This window comes from Amphibalanus amphitrite, unplaced genomic scaffold (assembly GCF_019059575.1).
Source record: "Amphibalanus amphitrite isolate SeventyFive unplaced genomic scaffold, NRLGWU_Aamphi_draft 000107F_arrow, whole genome shotgun sequence".
Taxonomy (NCBI): domain Eukaryota; kingdom Metazoa; phylum Arthropoda; class Thecostraca; order Balanomorpha; family Balanidae; genus Amphibalanus; species Amphibalanus amphitrite.
Window position 1 is genome coordinate 431399 of NW_024881602.1, and position 18193 is coordinate 449591.

Sequence of the window (18193 nt, forward strand, 5' to 3'; positions counted from 1 at the left end):
CTTTTCGTAAAAACGGCTATTTTTGGAGTTTTTGCCCTCTGGAGGCTAAACCGTTGACCTGAGGTCAAATCTGAGAACATGATTCAGAAAGGTCGGTAAAAGGGCTATCGAATGCGCTTTTCCGCGGCGCTGTAGCTCTATCGGTTCCCGAGAAAGCAAAAAGACTTGTCAGACCACTACTAGAATGAATTGCAGTTTTCATAACCGACCAGAGTTTTTATCAGACTGGCCTAAATCAGATCAAAATCAAGTCCTAAACTTAGCGGCCCGTGCTGCTGTAGGTTACCTCTAACGCTCTGGCCCCCAAAATCGTCACTTGGCTTATCAGCCAATGAGCGTCGAGTATTGTCGTACGCTGATTGGTGGGATTACTGCAGTTGTTGTTTAGAACGCTTACGATGCTGACAGCGCTAGCGAAGGTGTCTCCACTTTTCGTAATGTTAAAAGCCCGGAGCGCACCCCCCTGGTAAACCGGTAGCGGCTGAGCTCTTATTTCGCTGATCCGGATCAGTACCGGCTTTGCCCATGGAAACGGCCCCAGTCATCCGGATCAGTAGCGGCTTCACTGATCCGGATACGAATCCCTTTGCCCATGGAAACGTAGTCTATAACTCCCATTGAGGGGTAAAACGCCCACGATGGGCGCTTTGCCCCACACTAAAGTGGGCGTGTTACAACAACAGCACATTCAAAACTAAGTCAACCAAAATCAAGCCTGTCGCGATTGTGTTGCAAACAAATAAATGCTCAAAGCATAGCTTAAGCATACAGGTTCAGCAGAGCGGAATTCCATTGCCGTCTTTAACTCGCGCCCCATTGGGGTCTGCCGAGCAGCGCGCCCTGCTGGGGGGGGGGGGGGCAATTTGCCCCCCCCCCCCTAAGATCTCGAGAACCACGCAACATAGCGACAAGCGGCAAACGGTGTTGGATAGCCCCAACAGAGAGCTATCTTGTGACCCATATTCATTGACCTAGGTCAAACTGATGACGTCACAGATCAGGTCAAATGTCGATTTTTTCGCCGTTTACACGCATTTCAAGAAATGCGTTGTAAAATCGAGTAAAATGCATTTCATTGAAAGTCATTGATGGGGAAATGCTCGTCAAACACATATTTTGCTATTTGAGGTCACTGATACCAGGTCAGGTCACAGAGGTCAGGTCACTGAGGGTCACAACATGAAAATATCATGTGACAGGTCACAGAGGTCAGGTCACTGAGGGTCACAACATGAAAATATCATGTGATGCATGTTTTATGGTCCATTTTATATGCCAAATACGATTATGTGGGACAAGCAGCCTTTGGGGTCAGTTTAGATTAAGTTCCGGTGAAGATCAGGTCAAGGTCCGGTCAAGGTCAGGTCAAATTAGGTCAAATTTCAAAGTTGATATTTTTGCATAACATGAGTATCGATTCGATGCAGCTCGTCACGGGAAGTTCAATGGTGGTCTTTGTTTTGCGCTACGTGGTCTAGAATTGCTAAACATTGAGTTCAACAATTTGACGTCATCCATCAATTTTCAACAGTTTTTTTTGCTATAACGTGGCCAAAAAAGAAAATATCGATCTAATATATGGTATGTATATAGAAGAGTGCAGGGACTATCACATATATTCCGTTTTTGAATTCGGAAAACAATTCTGGGATTTTTTTTTGCGTTTTTTTTTTCTTTAAAAAATCAGCTTTCTGATTTTTTAGGGGTCAGAACCAAAAAAATTCTGAAAATCCGAGATAACAGTTTGGTAGCGCCGCCTTTTGTCTACATGACCATATAAAGAACTTTGAAATTGGCTAGTAACTGTAGCTTTTGTGAGCGTTTCAAGATTTCATGTTTTTTTTTTTGCTCATTTTTGTTCGATCATGACCTCAGTTTGACTTCAATAACTCTTGACCTAAGGTGACCTAAGACTTGAAATTTTGTGTGTGAAGGTGTCAAACTGATGCCCGGGAAGGTACTGAAAATTTTCTTGCTATTCAGGAAAAACCACAGGGGGGCCGAATTGACCCCCCCCCCCCCCCCAGCGGGGCGAGAGTTAATCTTTATCAAAGGTTTAGCAGTAACAATGCATGCAATCCCTAAAAATGTCAAAAATATGCTATCGGCATCTTACGTCCGATTTTTGAAGGGGGACGGATCGGCCGACTAAAATCCCAAGAGTAGGTAGTGTTACCCAGGGGCGTCGCCACGGATTTTTGAGTGGCCGAGGGGAGGGTCGAATCTCTGGTCTTCGCTCTGGTGGGTAGGGGTGTTTTTGACCACACTCCCCAGGTCACACGAAACAGCAGCCCCAAGACCATATCAGAACTCAAGAGGGTCGCGACGTCAGCAGTGCGCCTAATTGGCACGAGACCTGCCCTGCCGCGCTGGTGTTTACACGGCAACGCATCAAGCTGTGGTTTTGGCGAAAAAGTGCCATCGGTAGGTAATTCGTCCTCTGTGTCTGCAAGTGAGCAACCACCCCGGAACAGACGCTATCACATAAAATGACATTGAGCATTCTATATGATAGCCATTGATCCGTTTTCCTCCTTTCATCCGTCATCCGTGTTTGCATTACACTGTCTCTAAATTCAACTGTTTATTTAAGAGCTCCCGGCCAAAAAGTAATACAGGCGACTGTGAAGTCCTACGCAAGATGTTGAGAATTGGTCATTTGGGTCATGACATGACCTGAAAAACAAGATAATACTGAAAAACACGCGTGCCGCCTAGCCGCCCTCTGAAGTGTGTGCAATGCATCATTATTTTAAAACGTGACGGTCGAAACAATCACTGATAGATTGTTTCAAGTGTTTCGTCGTCTGCTGCTTCTTACAAAGACATATGTATGACGGATTTGCTAACTGCTAATCTAATAAGTAAATCAGCATACGCAGGCAAAACACTTCTTCCCGGCTCCTACCATCAAATACCATTTCTAACGTCTTCTTGAAAATATATTCAATTTGTAAAAACTCGCAAAAAAAAATCAAGAAGAATCTTTCGAGCTGATCCAAGGGCGGATCCAGGGTCAGCTGAAAGGGGGGGGCCAAATGCCCATTAGGTTTTTCGCTAGGATAGGGCCCGCGGAACCTAACCTACCCCCAAATCCTATTTTCTCCCCGGATTTCGGCCACTTCATTTTGTAAAGCTGCCAAAAATAAATTTCTTTTTAAAAAAATCACGTATCACTGACCGTCAAGGCCGGGGGCGGGAGGGAGGACCAACCTGGCTGCGCCCGTGCAAACACCAATCTGTGACATCATCCTAGGTTCTGCCCAACCGAACATCAAGTAGCGCCTTTTTTAACCCACGCCGGGGCTGCAGGGAGGTGTTCGGACACCCCATTGCGGTCTTTTGCGGATATCTTTTAGATATCCGCAAATGCATGTATCGGATATCCGCAAATGTCAATGCATCTTTTCCGCACATGTCATGAACATTTCAGACCCAGGTCGCTAAAGGTATAGTCACTACGTCACTTCAAGAAACCTCACCTCAGAAAAAACGTAAATGTTCGTCATAGCTACACCGACTGAATGATTGCCTTGAAACTTTCAGCGGCTGGTACGAGTAGCAGTATGTACCTATAAAATGTTTATCTCGGTGTTTTGATATCGGTGACTTACGGTCAGGTCAATTTTGCGCCCTCTCCTTTTTGAGTAAATAGGAGAAAATCGAAAGGCGGCTCTTTTGGACGAACGTCATTCCAAACACTCAAACATCGGGTAACAATTAAAATAGACAGCTAAATCGAAAAATTGCAACCATGACCCCTCCATTTCCCTGGGGTCATCTTAGATCATCAAAGGCCCCCAGCAGTTTTTGACAATAACTTTTTATGGAGACATGCTAGAGGAATGAAAACACATTCGATGTGCTCAGGTCGACAATACGGATCTACTGATAAGCAAAATGACCTTTTCCGATCAGGTCACTACCTTGACCTAAGGTTAAATTTTCAAAATACCTTATAAGTCCAAATTATAGTTCATTCGAGCCATCTCGACGAGAGATCTCGACGTTTCTTGAGTCAAAAGTGATTAAAAAAAAAACATTGTTCGTAAAAGCAGCTATTTTCAATTTTTGCCTCTGGCGGCTAAACCGTTGACCTGAGGTCAAATCTGAGCACTGTCTTTAGAAAAAGCGTTGAAAGGGCTATCGAATGCGTTTCTCTGCGGCGCTGCAGCAGCTCTATTGGTTCTTGAGTTATGCGCCGGAGTTTCGAAATGTGTTGACATACATAGGCAAGATTTTTCTTTTGATGTTCTCTGGTGACCAGACCTTTGACCAGACTTAAAAAGTGACTGCTTTCGTCTTGATTTTCGAAGGTCTTTCGAATGCCGCTTGCCGCGTGTCGCTACGTGGCCCAGGAGCCGAGTTAGAAGGAGAGGGGGTGTTCAGACACCCACCGGCCCGGAGCGGTTGGCACCGAGGACCGGCCTGGCGCGGGTTAAGGAGAGAGGTTAATGCGTGACTATTTCCGCTGGATCAAAGCCGATTGAAGGGAAACTGCAAGGTGGTTTTATGCAGGGTCCGGCAAAAGTTTTGTCCTCTACCTAGGGCAACACTTATCCGGTTTCTAATCGTTTCTACCCCTAAGGGATAAATATTTTGGAAAAAGATTTTGGGAAAGATTGCACGGTCCAATAGCCTCCAGCGGCTCAGTTCTGCAGAGTCGACGCATGGCCTCGACGGTCGATGGAAGGTCAACATGCATTTTCATGGAGGACGGCGCGCCAGCTCATTGCTCTACCAAGGTCCAGGTGGTTGTGTCAATCGAGTCTGCCGGAGTTCTGAAGAAATAACCGGCCACCATCCGGACCCTAATCCTGAGCGAGGATTATCTTTGGGCTACCTTCCAGCAGGACATAGACAAATGGAATTCGGCGGCCAACCTCGGCGCCTTGCAGTTACAGCCAAACGGGCGTAGTCGAAAATCAAGCAGTCTGTGCAGTGTGCTGCATAAGCTGGTTGCCAGCACGCCAAAAAATGTTCGTGCGTAAATCCCTGTTCATTACGAGCGAGCGAGCGCAGCGAGCGAAGCGAGTCTTTTCAATATAACGGAAAAATCTCAGTATGAGCGGCCCGGCCCGGCCCGGCCCGGCCTGTAACGCTTTTGAGAGGCTTATATCTCAGCAACCGCTGGACCGATTGGCCTGCGGTCTTTTTTGCTGGGTAGCCCCATCCCTTCTACCCCGTAATTGACTACTTTTGATACACCTCAGTGACCGTCGTGGCACGTGCCACGTGAAAAGTCAAGGGTGTTCAAGCTGCTTTGCAAAAGTAGTGATTTTGAGAGGCTCATATCTCAGCAGCCGCTTGGGCGATTGACTTGCGGTAATTTTTGTAGGGTAGCAGCATCCCTTCTACCAAAAATAGGATACTCTCGATGCATGTGGGTCACCCCCAGTGCACGTGCAAAATACAACAATAAGAGGTGTCAAATTTGTTCCCATTTTAATAACTCGGTAATTACTGGGGCGATTTCGCTGAAACTTGGCATACAGGTAGGCACCCACCAGGCAATGCATTTCCATGTGTTGCGGTTAAGGTGCTACTGCACGTGCGCACGTGCAGGGGGCGCTTCCAGATCTCGAGAACGGCTGGGCCGATTGCGCTCAAATTTGGTACACGGTTGGGGACCAGTTAGTAGGGTGCCGTGCAAAAGTCAGTTTGGACCCCGTTTGCACGTGCGCACGTGCAGAATGCCGCTTCCAGATCTCAGGAACGGCTGGGCCGATTGCGTTCAAATTTGGTACACCGCTAGCGACCGGTTAGAAGGGTGCTTTGCGCAAGCCCGTTGGAAGTACCCTCTCGCTCTTCCGCACGTGCAGGGCTCACTATCACGCTCGCTCGTTCTTCGCCCAAAAGGCGTTTTACTGGTATTAATAACAAAGAAGTTAATGTTCGGCCTTAGCGTCGATGGAAATGGTGAAAATAATTCTGAAAAATTAGCCGGCTGTGAGAAACAGCACGGATGAAAGGGGGCCAAAAGATATGTTGCCCCCCCCCCTTTCAGAGCCAAAGGGGAGGGGCCATGGCCCCTTTGGCCCCCCCCCCCCCTGGATCCGCCCTTGGGCTGATCTAACGCCAATGAATGTGATCATGTGAAACGAGTTCTGGTATAATCAATACAATAGATATAGCAGGTACTATAATATATTTGACGGTATGACACTAAAAACAGACAACGGAGACTGTACATTGACACCAATCATTAGCAACTTCGCCAGTGATACGGAAATCCCTGACCAATCAGCTGACCCGATAAATCCGTCAGCGGCCGCGACCAATCAGCATCGAGCTGGTTAATCCTCCTGGAGCCACTGACCAATCAGGTCGCCGATCTGCTGACGCGCTGCCACCAGCTCCGGGGAGTCTTCGGCACGAGCCGGGTACATGTTGGCGCAATGGGCCGTTCCTGGAAGACGGGGGGGAGGGGGCGTGAGGTCCAGGGAAGGGACGAGATTGAAAGGAGGGAGTACAGGGTGACGCAATGAGCAGAAACTTGACGAAAACGGGGTACCAGAAAACGGTGAAGAAGGAACAGGAAAAATACATTTTGACACAAAGCCTTCCTTGGGAAAGAAAGGCTTTGTCTCGGAGGTCTCGGAGTGGATGATCCACTCAGAGACCTGAAGGGGGGGGGGGGGGGAAGGAGGTGTGGCTGTAGCCCACCATGCATCTACCAGCCGTTGATCGCCTTCTCAGTGAGATATTCCATTCGAGGGACCACTCACTCACCGTTGATGTAGACGGCCGGCAGGGCGGGGTCGCTGCTGACAATCACTCCCATGGCGTGCCACGGGTCAATGCTGCCGTTCACCAGCACCACACGACTGGTGGCCAGGTCACGGCCGCCGTATTTGGCGTTGGTGGCAGCCACCGCGGCATCAACGAAACTCTGGTCGTACCTGAGGCAGACAGAGGGAGGTCTCCAGAGGTCAGGAGGGTTGAGGGGGAGAGAGGAAAGAAAGGGAGGGAGAAAAACTCGTATCGATTAGCTATCCCGTGCAGGCGCGCACCGACGGGGTGGATATTCGCCCCTCCCTGAGGTTTTTCGTGAATAGCGAAAAACCCGTGGCGCGTAGCGCCGCAAAATTTGATATTGTTGCTTTATTGATTTCACACATTATGTGGAAGTTATAACCTCCTGCCTAAAAAGTCAGCTCACCAGGCCACTTCGAATGACCTGCCCTCAACTCACAAAGTCACAGGGTGTAAAAAGGTAATAGATATCTTTAAATATCTCCAAATTTTTATATCGATGGCCTAAGGTCAGGTCAATTTCTACAGAATTGACAGAATTGAATTTCTGTACACCTCCCGATTACAAGGCAATGGGGGAAAAATCAACTACACTATCTTCTCACTGAAACGAGACGTAATGACCAACTATACCATGAATGACATCATTCATGACCAGACTTTACTATATTTACATATGTCCTGTTTGCTATTTGACAGCTGTAAGGTCACGTGACGTCATCGAAGTTGAACAAATGTTTTTTGCTTATAACTCCTTATACAAAAGAGGTGCAGTCGCGCGAATGGTTAGCTCATCAAGACACACCGAATGTTATGCATAATGATCTCGAGGCTGCGTGGCCTGAGGTCAACTTTTGACCTTGACCTTTTAAGGTCAACACGGGCATTTTTGATGCAGATTGACAAGTGCGATCACGATGGTACTATTAGCTTAGCCCTAGCTTGATTACTTCAAAAGCTATTCTCGAAAAAGACTCATAGGTATGACCTTCCGTGCCGCTATTTTGACTATTTGACCCCTGTGACGTCATTTTTACCTGACCTGAAAATGACCTTAGTAATCATTGCAGCCATGTCCTCCTGTATCCAATGCCGTTTACCGCTTGTCGCTAGCTTTCTCCATTTTCGTAATCTTTGGGGGGTCGGTTTTCCGCCACCCCCGTCGGTGTGAAGTTGACGCAGACCCCCGCCGCTGCGCGGCTTAAAAACTCATCAAAGAACCCCCTTACCAAAGAAAGTCATTGGGCGATCGATGCAATTGCATATGGTATATGGCCTCAACCCTTCTCCGTAAATATGCATGGGCGAGGGAAGACTTTTAGGTTAAGTAACACATAAATTGAGAGAATATAAAGTGTCATCTGACGAACATGAATTAGTTGATTGTTGAGATTCCAAGCTCCTGTACACTGTACACTGTACAGTGAAGTCAAATTCCACGATGAGTGATGACGCTATATAAAATACCGCTGCTGCGGTTTGACGTATCAAGTAGACATACAATTTCCTCAGCACACATTCAAAGATAAGCTATCTGCTCGCCAGTTCTGAACTTTTCCACCGTTTCCGGAGTCCCGCCCAGCTGCGCGGCTCCCACGGGGTGTAGTTAGACTAGGTGAACCTTCTGACATTACATAGCCCCATTTTGCGATACTCAGCAGTCAATCGTCCCGTCCTAGCATAGATGCTCAGTAGAATGCCGTAATGTACACTACCTACTCGGCACCCCGCGTATGTGCTTATAGTTATGACATCCGCACTAAATCACTCACTCCTCAACACATCATATTCACCACCCTCAGTCGTGCCGAAAAAAAACTCGGCACCAGTCAGTTAACATCCCGCCCTTGCATTGCTCGTCGCCCCACCCTGTCATACGCGACACCCAGACCTATCATACCCACCACCCTATTCCCTCATACCCTCCATACATTCACACATACTCGGGTCCGTAGGCGTCGATGCACTGTTGGATGTAGTACGAGAGAGGAATGTGCTGTCCGAATGGCTGTTCGGCGCCCTCAGCGGTCTGGTACCAGCCAAATTCGGTACACGTCTGCCAGATCCAGGTTCGGGCTGCGGGCGAACGGGGAGGGGTAGAGGTCAGGGGTTGAGGGTCAGGGGTCGGGAGAAATGGGGTCAGGGGTCGAGGGAAAGTGTTGGAGGCTATCAAGTCCAGCCTCGCTCGATTGAAGCATTCGAGTTGAGCAGTTAGGTAAACGTTTTTAAGAATCATCTCTCCATTGCTGCATGCAGCAATTCAACAATCCATCAAACAACATCAACCATTAAAAGGCAGTTACTTCCGATCCTGAGAAGTTTAACAGTTGAAACACATCAATTCCAGCTCCCAGTCTTCTATAAAACACACTCACTGGCATCGTTATTCTCGCTGGCGAAGTCGAGGTCCGTCATTTTGTCGATGAGTGACTGATAGCGGTGCTCGACGCACGTCTCCTCGTGCACGGTCATGATGAGGTCATTCAGAGCCGCCAGCCGCTCGATCGGGACACCCATAGACTCGTCGTTCATCAGCTGGAGGTCAGAGGTCAAACAACGTCAGAGCTTGCACGGTCGGATCGCATACAGGTTTATAATTATAAAGTCAACTTGTACAAAGTCAGGTCATACACGTCAGCCACTGCGATGTCAATTCGTACAACGCCTAATCCTGTACTGCAAAATAAGATCACAAGATGAGTGAAAACGTCATATTTCTGACAACGCTGGGGGATGAAGTGGCAAAAGGCTAAATGATAATGAGATAATAGGTAACTATAGTAGGTGACCAGTATCCTAACTGCTAGATCACAAAATGACCAAGTGCGTTGGGTACTAAGACCTACGGTAGACGCGGTGTTACCGTCGGGCGAGTTCGCTGACCTCACACACGCTGCCGATGGTGATGTTGGCGTCCTTGTGGCCGCTGAAGGCGCGGTTGTCCTCGTTATACTGGACCACCGACTCGATCCTGTCCGCCAGGATCTGCATCAGGTTGTTACCGTCCAGCGAGCTGGTGCCGTCGAACGCGGCACACAGCTGGAACGCGCTAGTGAGCGAGCGCCAGCCGATGGGGTGCTCCAGCAGCTGCTCAGCGTCAGCGAACGCCTGCTGCACGCTCATGTAGCACTGCTCGCCCGACTTGGCGTAGATGGAGTCCTTGACCACCTGCTTGTACTCTGCGGAACAAGGCAATGGAGGGTCAGAGGCAGGGGTCGATTGAACCATTGTGTCCCATGTAGAACATCATGGGACATATCACGTGGTCATTATCTGTGTTAGTATGAGTTAACTTCTTTGGATAAATTACAGAGACCTTTCAAACAATGCAAACGATCTAATGCGTGCATAGGAATGTACGTACTTGGTAGCTCTAGTTGCAACTTGCAAGGCCCAACCATTTTGCCAGAATTTTAACCGAGTAGCATATTGCCTCAGCATTCTTCTAAAAGGTTTCAGCATTGCGGCAGGAAAATATTCTATCCTCGTCCCATGTGAAACAACTAACGGGCAGCACTTCTATAAGTCACACGACGAAGCCACACCTGAACCACCCCATTAGATGGTATCGTATACACCAACGCGGTGCACATTATGCGTCCATTACCACACCGGCCGGCACTCACCCAGGAAGTCTGTTTTGGCGAGCAGCGGGGCGCTGGTGGACACTGCCGCGTGTACCATGTCCGGGTACTTGAGCCTGTACCAGGCGGCCAGGGTGCCCGGGTACGAGCCGCCGAACGCCACCCACTTGGTGCCCTCGGGCAGCGTGTACTGCTCCGTCATGGCGGCGGAGAAGGAGGCCAGATCGGCCAGCGCCTGCTCCGAGCTCAGGTACTGCAGGTTCTCCACGCTCATGTCACTGCAGGAGACGGGGTTTGGGTGAGAGAGGGTGGTGTCACTGATATCGGAATAGCATACACCAGTGAAAAAGCTAAAACGACACATTAAAGTTTAATTTCGATTGCGTACAAGACTTCTTAAATTAAAGTTAGGATAATATCGTTCAAAATCAAGAGTGCGTCACGACTCTCTCTCTCTCTCTCTCTCTCTCTCTCTCTCTCTCTCTCTCTCTCTCTCTCTCTCTCTCTCTCTCCCCCTTCCCCTCCCACTCACGCGGTGGGTCGGCTCTCGCCGTAGAAGCGGTGCTCCAGCTGGAAGCAGAGGGCGCCGTACTGCTGGGCGTACTCGATCCACTGGCCAGCCACAACCCAGATGGCCGTGGCGGGACCCTCTCCCCCGATCATGAGAAACACGGGGCCGCCCGGCTGATAGAACGTGTCGTTCACCTGGTAACGCTGCCGAATGGGATGGATACGTGAGTCATGGGCCATGAAGGGTCGGAATAATTCTAATGCTACATGAAAACTGCATTATCGAAAAATAGTACGGTTATGTCGATTAGAACTATCGAGGAAGATGGCTGAATGATGTAGACGTCAGTGTTGATGTAAGAAAACCGGTAGCGGAAAAGAAGCTAAATGTGAGTTGAGCCAGCGAGCTAAAGCATCTTGATTGGATCTTGCGATATTCAATCTGCATTTTTAACCCTCGCCCCGCTAGGGGGGGGGGCAATTGGCCCCGCTGTGGTTTTCCAGGATAGCAAGAAAACGGCGGCGTGCAGCGCTGCCAAATTTTCAGCACTTTCCTGGATATCAATTTGACACCTTCGCACAAAATTTCAAGTCTTAACCCTCGCCGGCACAGGGGGCGGGGGTTGATGCAACCCCCCTAAGGTTTTTCCCGAATAACTCGCGTAAAAAGCGGCCGATCGCGACGAAACTTGCAGTACTCTCGCATTGATCCATTTTACATCTACCCTAAAAATTTCATGACCCTAACCCGAATGACCTTTGACCTGTGACCTCTTTTCCGAGACCATGTTTGGCCGGAATCGCGATTCGGCGTATGTCGGCTCGCATTAGCCGCGCGTTTGCAAGCTTTTCGTGGTTTCAAACGTTCAAACATGTGATTTGATGTTGCTCCCATACATTAGAGTGGGTGTCAAGGTCACCTGAAGGTCAGGTCAGGTCAATGACCTTTGGTGACATCGGTTCACTTTTTCGAGTTTTACATGTTTCAAGGCTAGTTTTTTGAGCTGAATTCGAATTTAGCAACAATTTGAACATTTACGAAGTAGTTTTGGTGCCTTCGTAACATGTAGCGAAGCTGTGAGAGGCGGTTGACACGTATTACGAATACCCGTCACGACCCCTACCGGTTGACCTGACCTGACCTGACCCGACCTGGTCTGAATGCTTAAAGACATCATCTCTGATCAAAACTAACTCGATATTCGTGATCAGCACCCCGGAAAACCCCATAGCATCCACGCTTGTCGACTTTCTAACAGGTCCCAATTTTCCCGGTTTTCGGGTCATTGACCTGACCTGGAAGGTCACCCGATGACCTAGGACCTTACTATTGGGTATCATCGGCTTCCTCTCGTGACGGGCAACACGCTCGTTTTTTCCGCGAAGCTCTAGCTCGATCAGGGGCCAAACGCGAGGGGGGGTCGTACCCTTGTGCCGTCGAAGGACGCAAAATGGCCTGTGCCGGCGAGGGTTAACCCGCGCATGACTGGGGTATAATTTATAACGCGTGTGACTGGGGGGGGGGGGCTCTCCAGAGCCCCCCCTCCTATCTCCGAAACTACTGGGCCGATCGTCAAAATTCAAACGGCGTCTGATAGCCCTGGAAAAACTGTCGAGCGAAACCTATTTTCATTGACCTCGAGGTCACCGATGACGTCACAGGTCAGGTCAAAGTAAAAATTATCGACATTTTTGCTAGTTCACAATTTAGGCTCTGACCACCGGACAGCCGGTCCGATCAGGCTCATTTTTGGTGTACGCACTCCTTGAAGGATGCCTTAGATACCCTGAGGGTACCTAACTTTTACTTCGAATTTTTAAGGTCAAGGCCAGGTCATCCTAGGTCACGAAAATTGTATATCATGTATCGGTCACGTGACGCATGTTTTATGGTCCATTTTACTCGTAGATTTCGAAAATAGTGTCGTCTGTGTCATTTGAGGTCATTGTCAGCTGAATTTACCGGAGGTCAGGTCACTTTCAGGTCAGAAAAGGTCAAATTTTGAAAATGAAAATTTTCAACAAAAAGGCGCCTATCAGATGCAGTTTGAGCTCAGGAACACGATGGTGCCATTTATATTGCTGTACGGCGTCAAAAACGTACTAAAAAATGGATTTGAAAAAAACATAAAATTGTAAAATTTTGACAATAATGCGAATAACTTGGCTATTTTTGAAGATATTGGGCTAAAACTTGCAAATGTAGTTCATCAGTGTGTTTTCTATCACATATATTCCGGTTTTTGCGAAAAGTCAGAAACTTTTTGAAAAAAAAATAAAAAATATACTTTTTGTAATTGTAAATACATATTTTTCAAAATTTTCAAAATATCGAAAATTCGAGATTGCAGTTTGATAGCTACGTGTATTTGTAGTCCATTCATGCAAAGAAAATGGATCTAGCTTTAAAACTGAGCTCTTGAGAGCGTTTGCCGTAATTCAGTATTTTGCATGAAAGTCGGCCGACATGACGTCACTCTGACGTCATTTCCGGTCCAACTATGGTAGCTAGAAAGTTGAAATTTTGACACAAGGTGTCAAATTGATGCCTTCAAAGGTACCGCAAGTTTCGTGTTGATCCGTCAAACGGTTTAGAAGATATTGCTAAAAACGGGAGGGGGGGGGGGGCTCTGTAGAGCCCCCCCCCCCAGTCATGCGCGGGTTAAGTCACCATAGGTCAGGAGTTATTGAGGTCACACTGAGGTCATGCTCGAGCAAAAATGAGCAAAAAACATGAAAACTTGAAACGCTCACCAAATCTACAGTTACCAAGCAATTTCTAAGTTTTTTTATATGGTCATGTAGAGAAAAGGCGGCGCTACAAAACTGTGATCTCGGATTTTCAAAATTTTGGGATTTTGACCCTAAAAAATCAAAACAATCCCAAATTCTTCCGAAATTCTATATACCTACCAAATTTTAGATCGACACCTCCTTTTTTGGCCAAGTTATAGCGAAAAACTGTTCAAAATTGATGACGTCAAATTTTTTAACTCAATTTTTTAGCAATTCTAGACCACGTAGCGCAAAACAAAGACCTCCATTGAACTCCCTGTGACGACCTGCATCGAATTGATACCCATTTTATGCAAAAATGTCAACTTTGAAATTTGACCTAATTTGACCTGACCTTGACCTGACCTTGACCTGACCTTGACCTGACCTTGACCTGACCTTCACCAGAACATAATCTAAACTGACCCCAAAGGCTGCCTAACCCACATAATCGCATTTGGCATATAAAATGGACCATAAAAAATGCATCACATTATATTTTTAATGTTGTGACCCTCAGTGACCTCTGTGACCTGACCTGGTAGGTATCAGTGACCGCAAATAGCAAAATATGTGTTTGACGATCATTTCCCCATCGGTGATTTTCAATGAAATGCATTTTACTCGATTTTACAACGCATTTCTTGAAATGCCTGTAAACGGTGAAAATTCGACATTTGACCTGACCTGTGATGTCATCGCTTTGACCTAGGTCAATGAAATTGGGTCACAAGGTAGTTCCTTGTTGGGGCTATCCAACACCGTTTGCCGCTTGTCGCTATGTTGCGTGCAGTTCTCGAGATCTTAGGGGGGGCCAAATTGCCCCCCCCCCCCAGCAGGTCGCGCTGCTTGGCAGACCCCAACGGGGAGCGGGTTAAACGAACCTTAGAGAACTTGTAGGTATAATGGGGTAGCGAAACCTTTGCTTTATAATGGCTTGGGAAGCATGGAACATAACATTTTGCACACTCGCCGTAGCCTTGGTATGTCCAGCTCTTAACTCTCATTTGTTTCAAATAAATTCACCGTTTGTAGATTAACCATTATATCGTAAATGTAATTCCCTTACGGAATCAGTCCAGCATTATTTCTTGTCTACTTCACAGTACACAAAAAAAAGAGAAGAGCTGGAAGCATCGCTAAGATATCTAATAACAATTACCATACATGCAAGCTTAACTCAAAAGATAAATTGAAATTTAAGCTTTATGTTCCTGGAAAAATAACAGCCTGTGTGTGGCTGTGGGCTGTGGCTGCTTCGGTGCTTCGGTAGAAACGTATATTAGGAAGCCAAGCGCTGTGAGTAATAGATGCGGGATACTGTATAGAAATATGAACTCTTAAAAGTAGGTTAAAAAGAAGCAAAATGATATTTTTGCGTCGTGATGAGATGAGTGACTCCGTTGACTGCTAGGGACTGATGATGTGTGATATGCATATGAAAGTTGTGAGATACCTATTAGCCGTTTTCACGACGGGCTTTCTGGCGACTGCACCTAATTTGACAAAACCTGTAGGTAAGTACCTTATTTCTTTACCAGCAAATATCTTTAAACTATGAAATCATTTTAATGTTTTAGTCGATGATAACGTCTGACAGTATGTCAAAGAAGGCATGTAAGCAATTAGCGTAACCCTAGCTAATAGCTACGAAGAAACACACTGAACCTTATTTGACCAGAGCTGCACCAAATCTGACCAAATGTGTACCAAATGTGTACCAGATGGCCATCGTGAAAAGGGCTATTGTGGACCAGTGTGAATGGTATACCTCGACATAAGCACGTAAGTGCTTTTGTTCTATGTATGCATGTATGTACATACTATACATGCGTCCGGATGTTCATTGTACAATATAACTATGATGATGACATAACGATCTCATCCACTGCAGTGACCTCAGGATATCGCCTCACCTGCAGCCAGGTGCGGTCGTCGCCCGGGTTGTTGTGGTCCAGTTTCTGCGTGAACCACTGGTCAGGCGGCAGGACCAGGTCGCCGGCGTGTGGCGGCGGCAGCAGCACCGGACGACCGGCCCAGGCCCCCGTCAGGGTCAGTAGGGTCACCAGAAGGGGCACCATGGCGGACAGATGCGCTCTGGGGACAGCCGAAAGGTGGTGGTTTTTAACTCCTCATTCATACGTTTTGTGGATGGTATGATATCATTGCTTCTTAGGCATTATTTACGATTATCCATAAGCCCAGCAGACAGCTACCTTGGTTCGACATATTCGTGCTTATATGATCTAAATCTTGAGTGTATGTGAGGAACTGAAGTACGAAAAGGTATCGATCATCTATAAATCATTATCTAGGAATTATTCCCCGATTAACAATTTGAACTAAATTACGGGAAAATTATTACGCATCAATCTTTTTTGTTGTCTCTTCAGATTAGCCACCTGCAATGAATATTTTCTTTTGTATCTTTAAGTGATCCTAGATATCTGGACTGCTTCAAAATGTCATCAGCTGTCTATAAAAAAGACGTCATTCCCTGGCAAGTTCTCTCTCTCTCTCTCTCTCTCTCTCTCTCTCTCTCTCTCTCTCTCTCTCTCTCTCTCTCTCTCTCTCTCTCTCTCTCTCTCTCTCTCTCTCTCAAATCTGCGCTGAGCTGAGAGGAGCAGTCATACTAACCTGAGCGACAGTAAAGAGGAGTCCCCCCTTCTGCAGGACGGGCTGTCGAGACAGGGAGTCGGTCGGGGGTCGCTCACGATGTGGCCGCCGCCGCCGGTCCGCCGGCGTCATCACATCTTCAGCTGGTGTCGATCCCACGGCTGACTGGGAGAGGGACACCTGTCACCGCCCTGTCCCACAGCCCGCGTCACCCACGTGGCTATCGGCCTGGATCCCTGAGATACGCAGGGACGTGTATGCCGGCATCGGTCCAGATCCACACGGACACATCTGCCGGCATCGGCCCAGATCCGCAGGGAAGCGTCTGCTGCAATCGGCCCAGATCCACACGGACGCGTCTGCCGCAATCGGCCCAGGTTCGCAGAACGGGTCCGCGAGAGCTGAATTCATGGCACGCTGGCTGGACGTGACGGCACGGTCGCACGGGTAAAAGCACGCGCAGGGCTTCGTGTCGGGCTTCGCGTCCCACTGGTTCACGTTGTGGCTGTGCGCCATTGGTCACTGGCAGTCTCATTAGTTTTTTCCGGCGGTAGACGGCCGGAGGCGAGGGGCGGGATATCAATCATGGGCCGTCTTGTGTCTCGGAGCTGTTAGATTAATGGCCGAGGACACTTACGGCATGGTGGGTGTCAACATCTTCCCAGGACCTTCCGATGTCTCCTTCCAGCCCTCCAGGTATCTGAAGCATATGAGACAGTATCTTCAGCTGAAACAGTGGATTATTACAATGTTGGAAAATATGCATGGTCACATATTGTGGCATTCTCAATGCAATTTAATTATTTGTAGTTAGGATTTTAAATGACCTTTTCCTCGATAATTAATTGGAAATTCAATAAAAAGTAAATATTATATTGTTTGGCAAATTTTCGAACAACAGTTCATTCTCAAGCCACATGAAACAATTGTTGTTTCATGTTGACACAATTGTTTCATGTGGCTTGAGAATGAACTGTTGTTCGAAAATTTGCCAAACAATATAATATTTACTTTTTATTGAATTTCCAATTAATTATCGAGGAAAAGGTCATTTAAAATCCTAACTACATATATCAAGATGTTCCTCGCTAGAGCACTGCATACTATTTCTTCAATTTAATTATCATGCCTATATCAGCCTAGTATAAAACGGATTTAAGCGCGCCTTGCCCTGATTTGTTCGTGGGAGGCACTGTGATTAATTCACGTCGCAGGTTTTTAGTTGAATGCAACTGTCATTTTAAAACAGGGTTTCTTTTACTACAAACAAATGTTTCGTGTCAAGGAAAACATCGAAAATTGAAAAGCTTCAGCACCGAAACATCATATAACCTTCATGTAGCAAGATCAAACACCATTTATAGTGTGTCTTTGAATTCTGCAGGGATGTAAAAATCACTTCAGTTTCTGCCCGTGCCAAGTGGCCACAATTTCAATAATCGGGCGTGTCTTTACAAGCTCTCGCCTTTATTGAGTTATGAACATTGCTACCGTTCCATGGAACCGGTTTTTACCGCTCGACACAGCCAGCCTTCACCGACAGATAAACCACCGCCTGTCGGAACAGATCCTTGTACGCGGCGGCACTATTGAGTGCCCGACTCCTGTGGCACTTTATTTTCACCAGCCATGACCGGGACCGGCAGTTTTCCAGCCATTTCTGCGAATTTTCCGAATCCTCCGACGGTGGTCTGGCCGGACAGACCGGGTGGCATGTCCTCGCAGGAAGTAGGTTAAGATGCCTAATTAAAGTCTCCCTTAATTTGAACCGTCACTGCCCACGCTTTATGGGTGCCACTGTATTACTGGATTGATTTTCGGAGACATCGTTCATTTTCCTATCAGAACTTATTCATTTCTTGCTCCAATATCCACAAATTTGTTTGTAGTGAGCATTTGGGCAAACCATTGCAAAAAAAAATGCGCTCATAGGGAGCTCGTTCCGATTAACG

General features: G+C 47.2%; 1 protein-coding gene across 1 annotated transcript; it reads right to left on the bottom strand.

Moving 5' to 3' along the window:
* Positions 1–6131: 6131 nt before the first annotated feature.
* Positions 6132–16941, bottom strand: LOC122380811 (putative serine protease K12H4.7). The gene is made up of 9 exons (XM_043364287.1): positions 16263–16941; positions 15542–15722; positions 10873–11054; positions 10383–10618; positions 9640–9935; positions 9132–9291; positions 8700–8832; positions 6733–6902; positions 6132–6409 (listed from the first exon to the last, which is right to left on the bottom strand). Exons 2-9 carry the CDS (start codon positions 15704–15706, stop codon positions 6297–6299), a joined length of 1455 nt encoding a protein of 484 aa, XP_043220222.1. The 5' UTR covers positions 15707–15722; positions 16263–16941; the 3' UTR covers positions 6132–6296.
* Positions 16942–18193: the final 1252 nt, after the last annotated feature.

Bases quoted from the DNA above. Each gene is read 5' to 3' on its own strand.
- LOC122380811 (XM_043364287.1), bottom strand. From the start codon at position 15,706: ATGGTGCCCCTTCTGGTGACCCTACTGACCCTGACGGGGGCCTGGGCC. The intron at 10,619-10,872 runs GTGAGTGGGAGG...CGTCTCCTGCAG, and splicing joins GGCGAGAGCCGACCCACCGC to TGACATGAGCGTGGAGAACC. The intron at 9,292-9,639 runs GTCAGCGAACTC...TCTGACCTCCAG, and splicing joins CCATCGGCAGCGTGTGTGAG to CTGATGAACGACGAGTCTAT.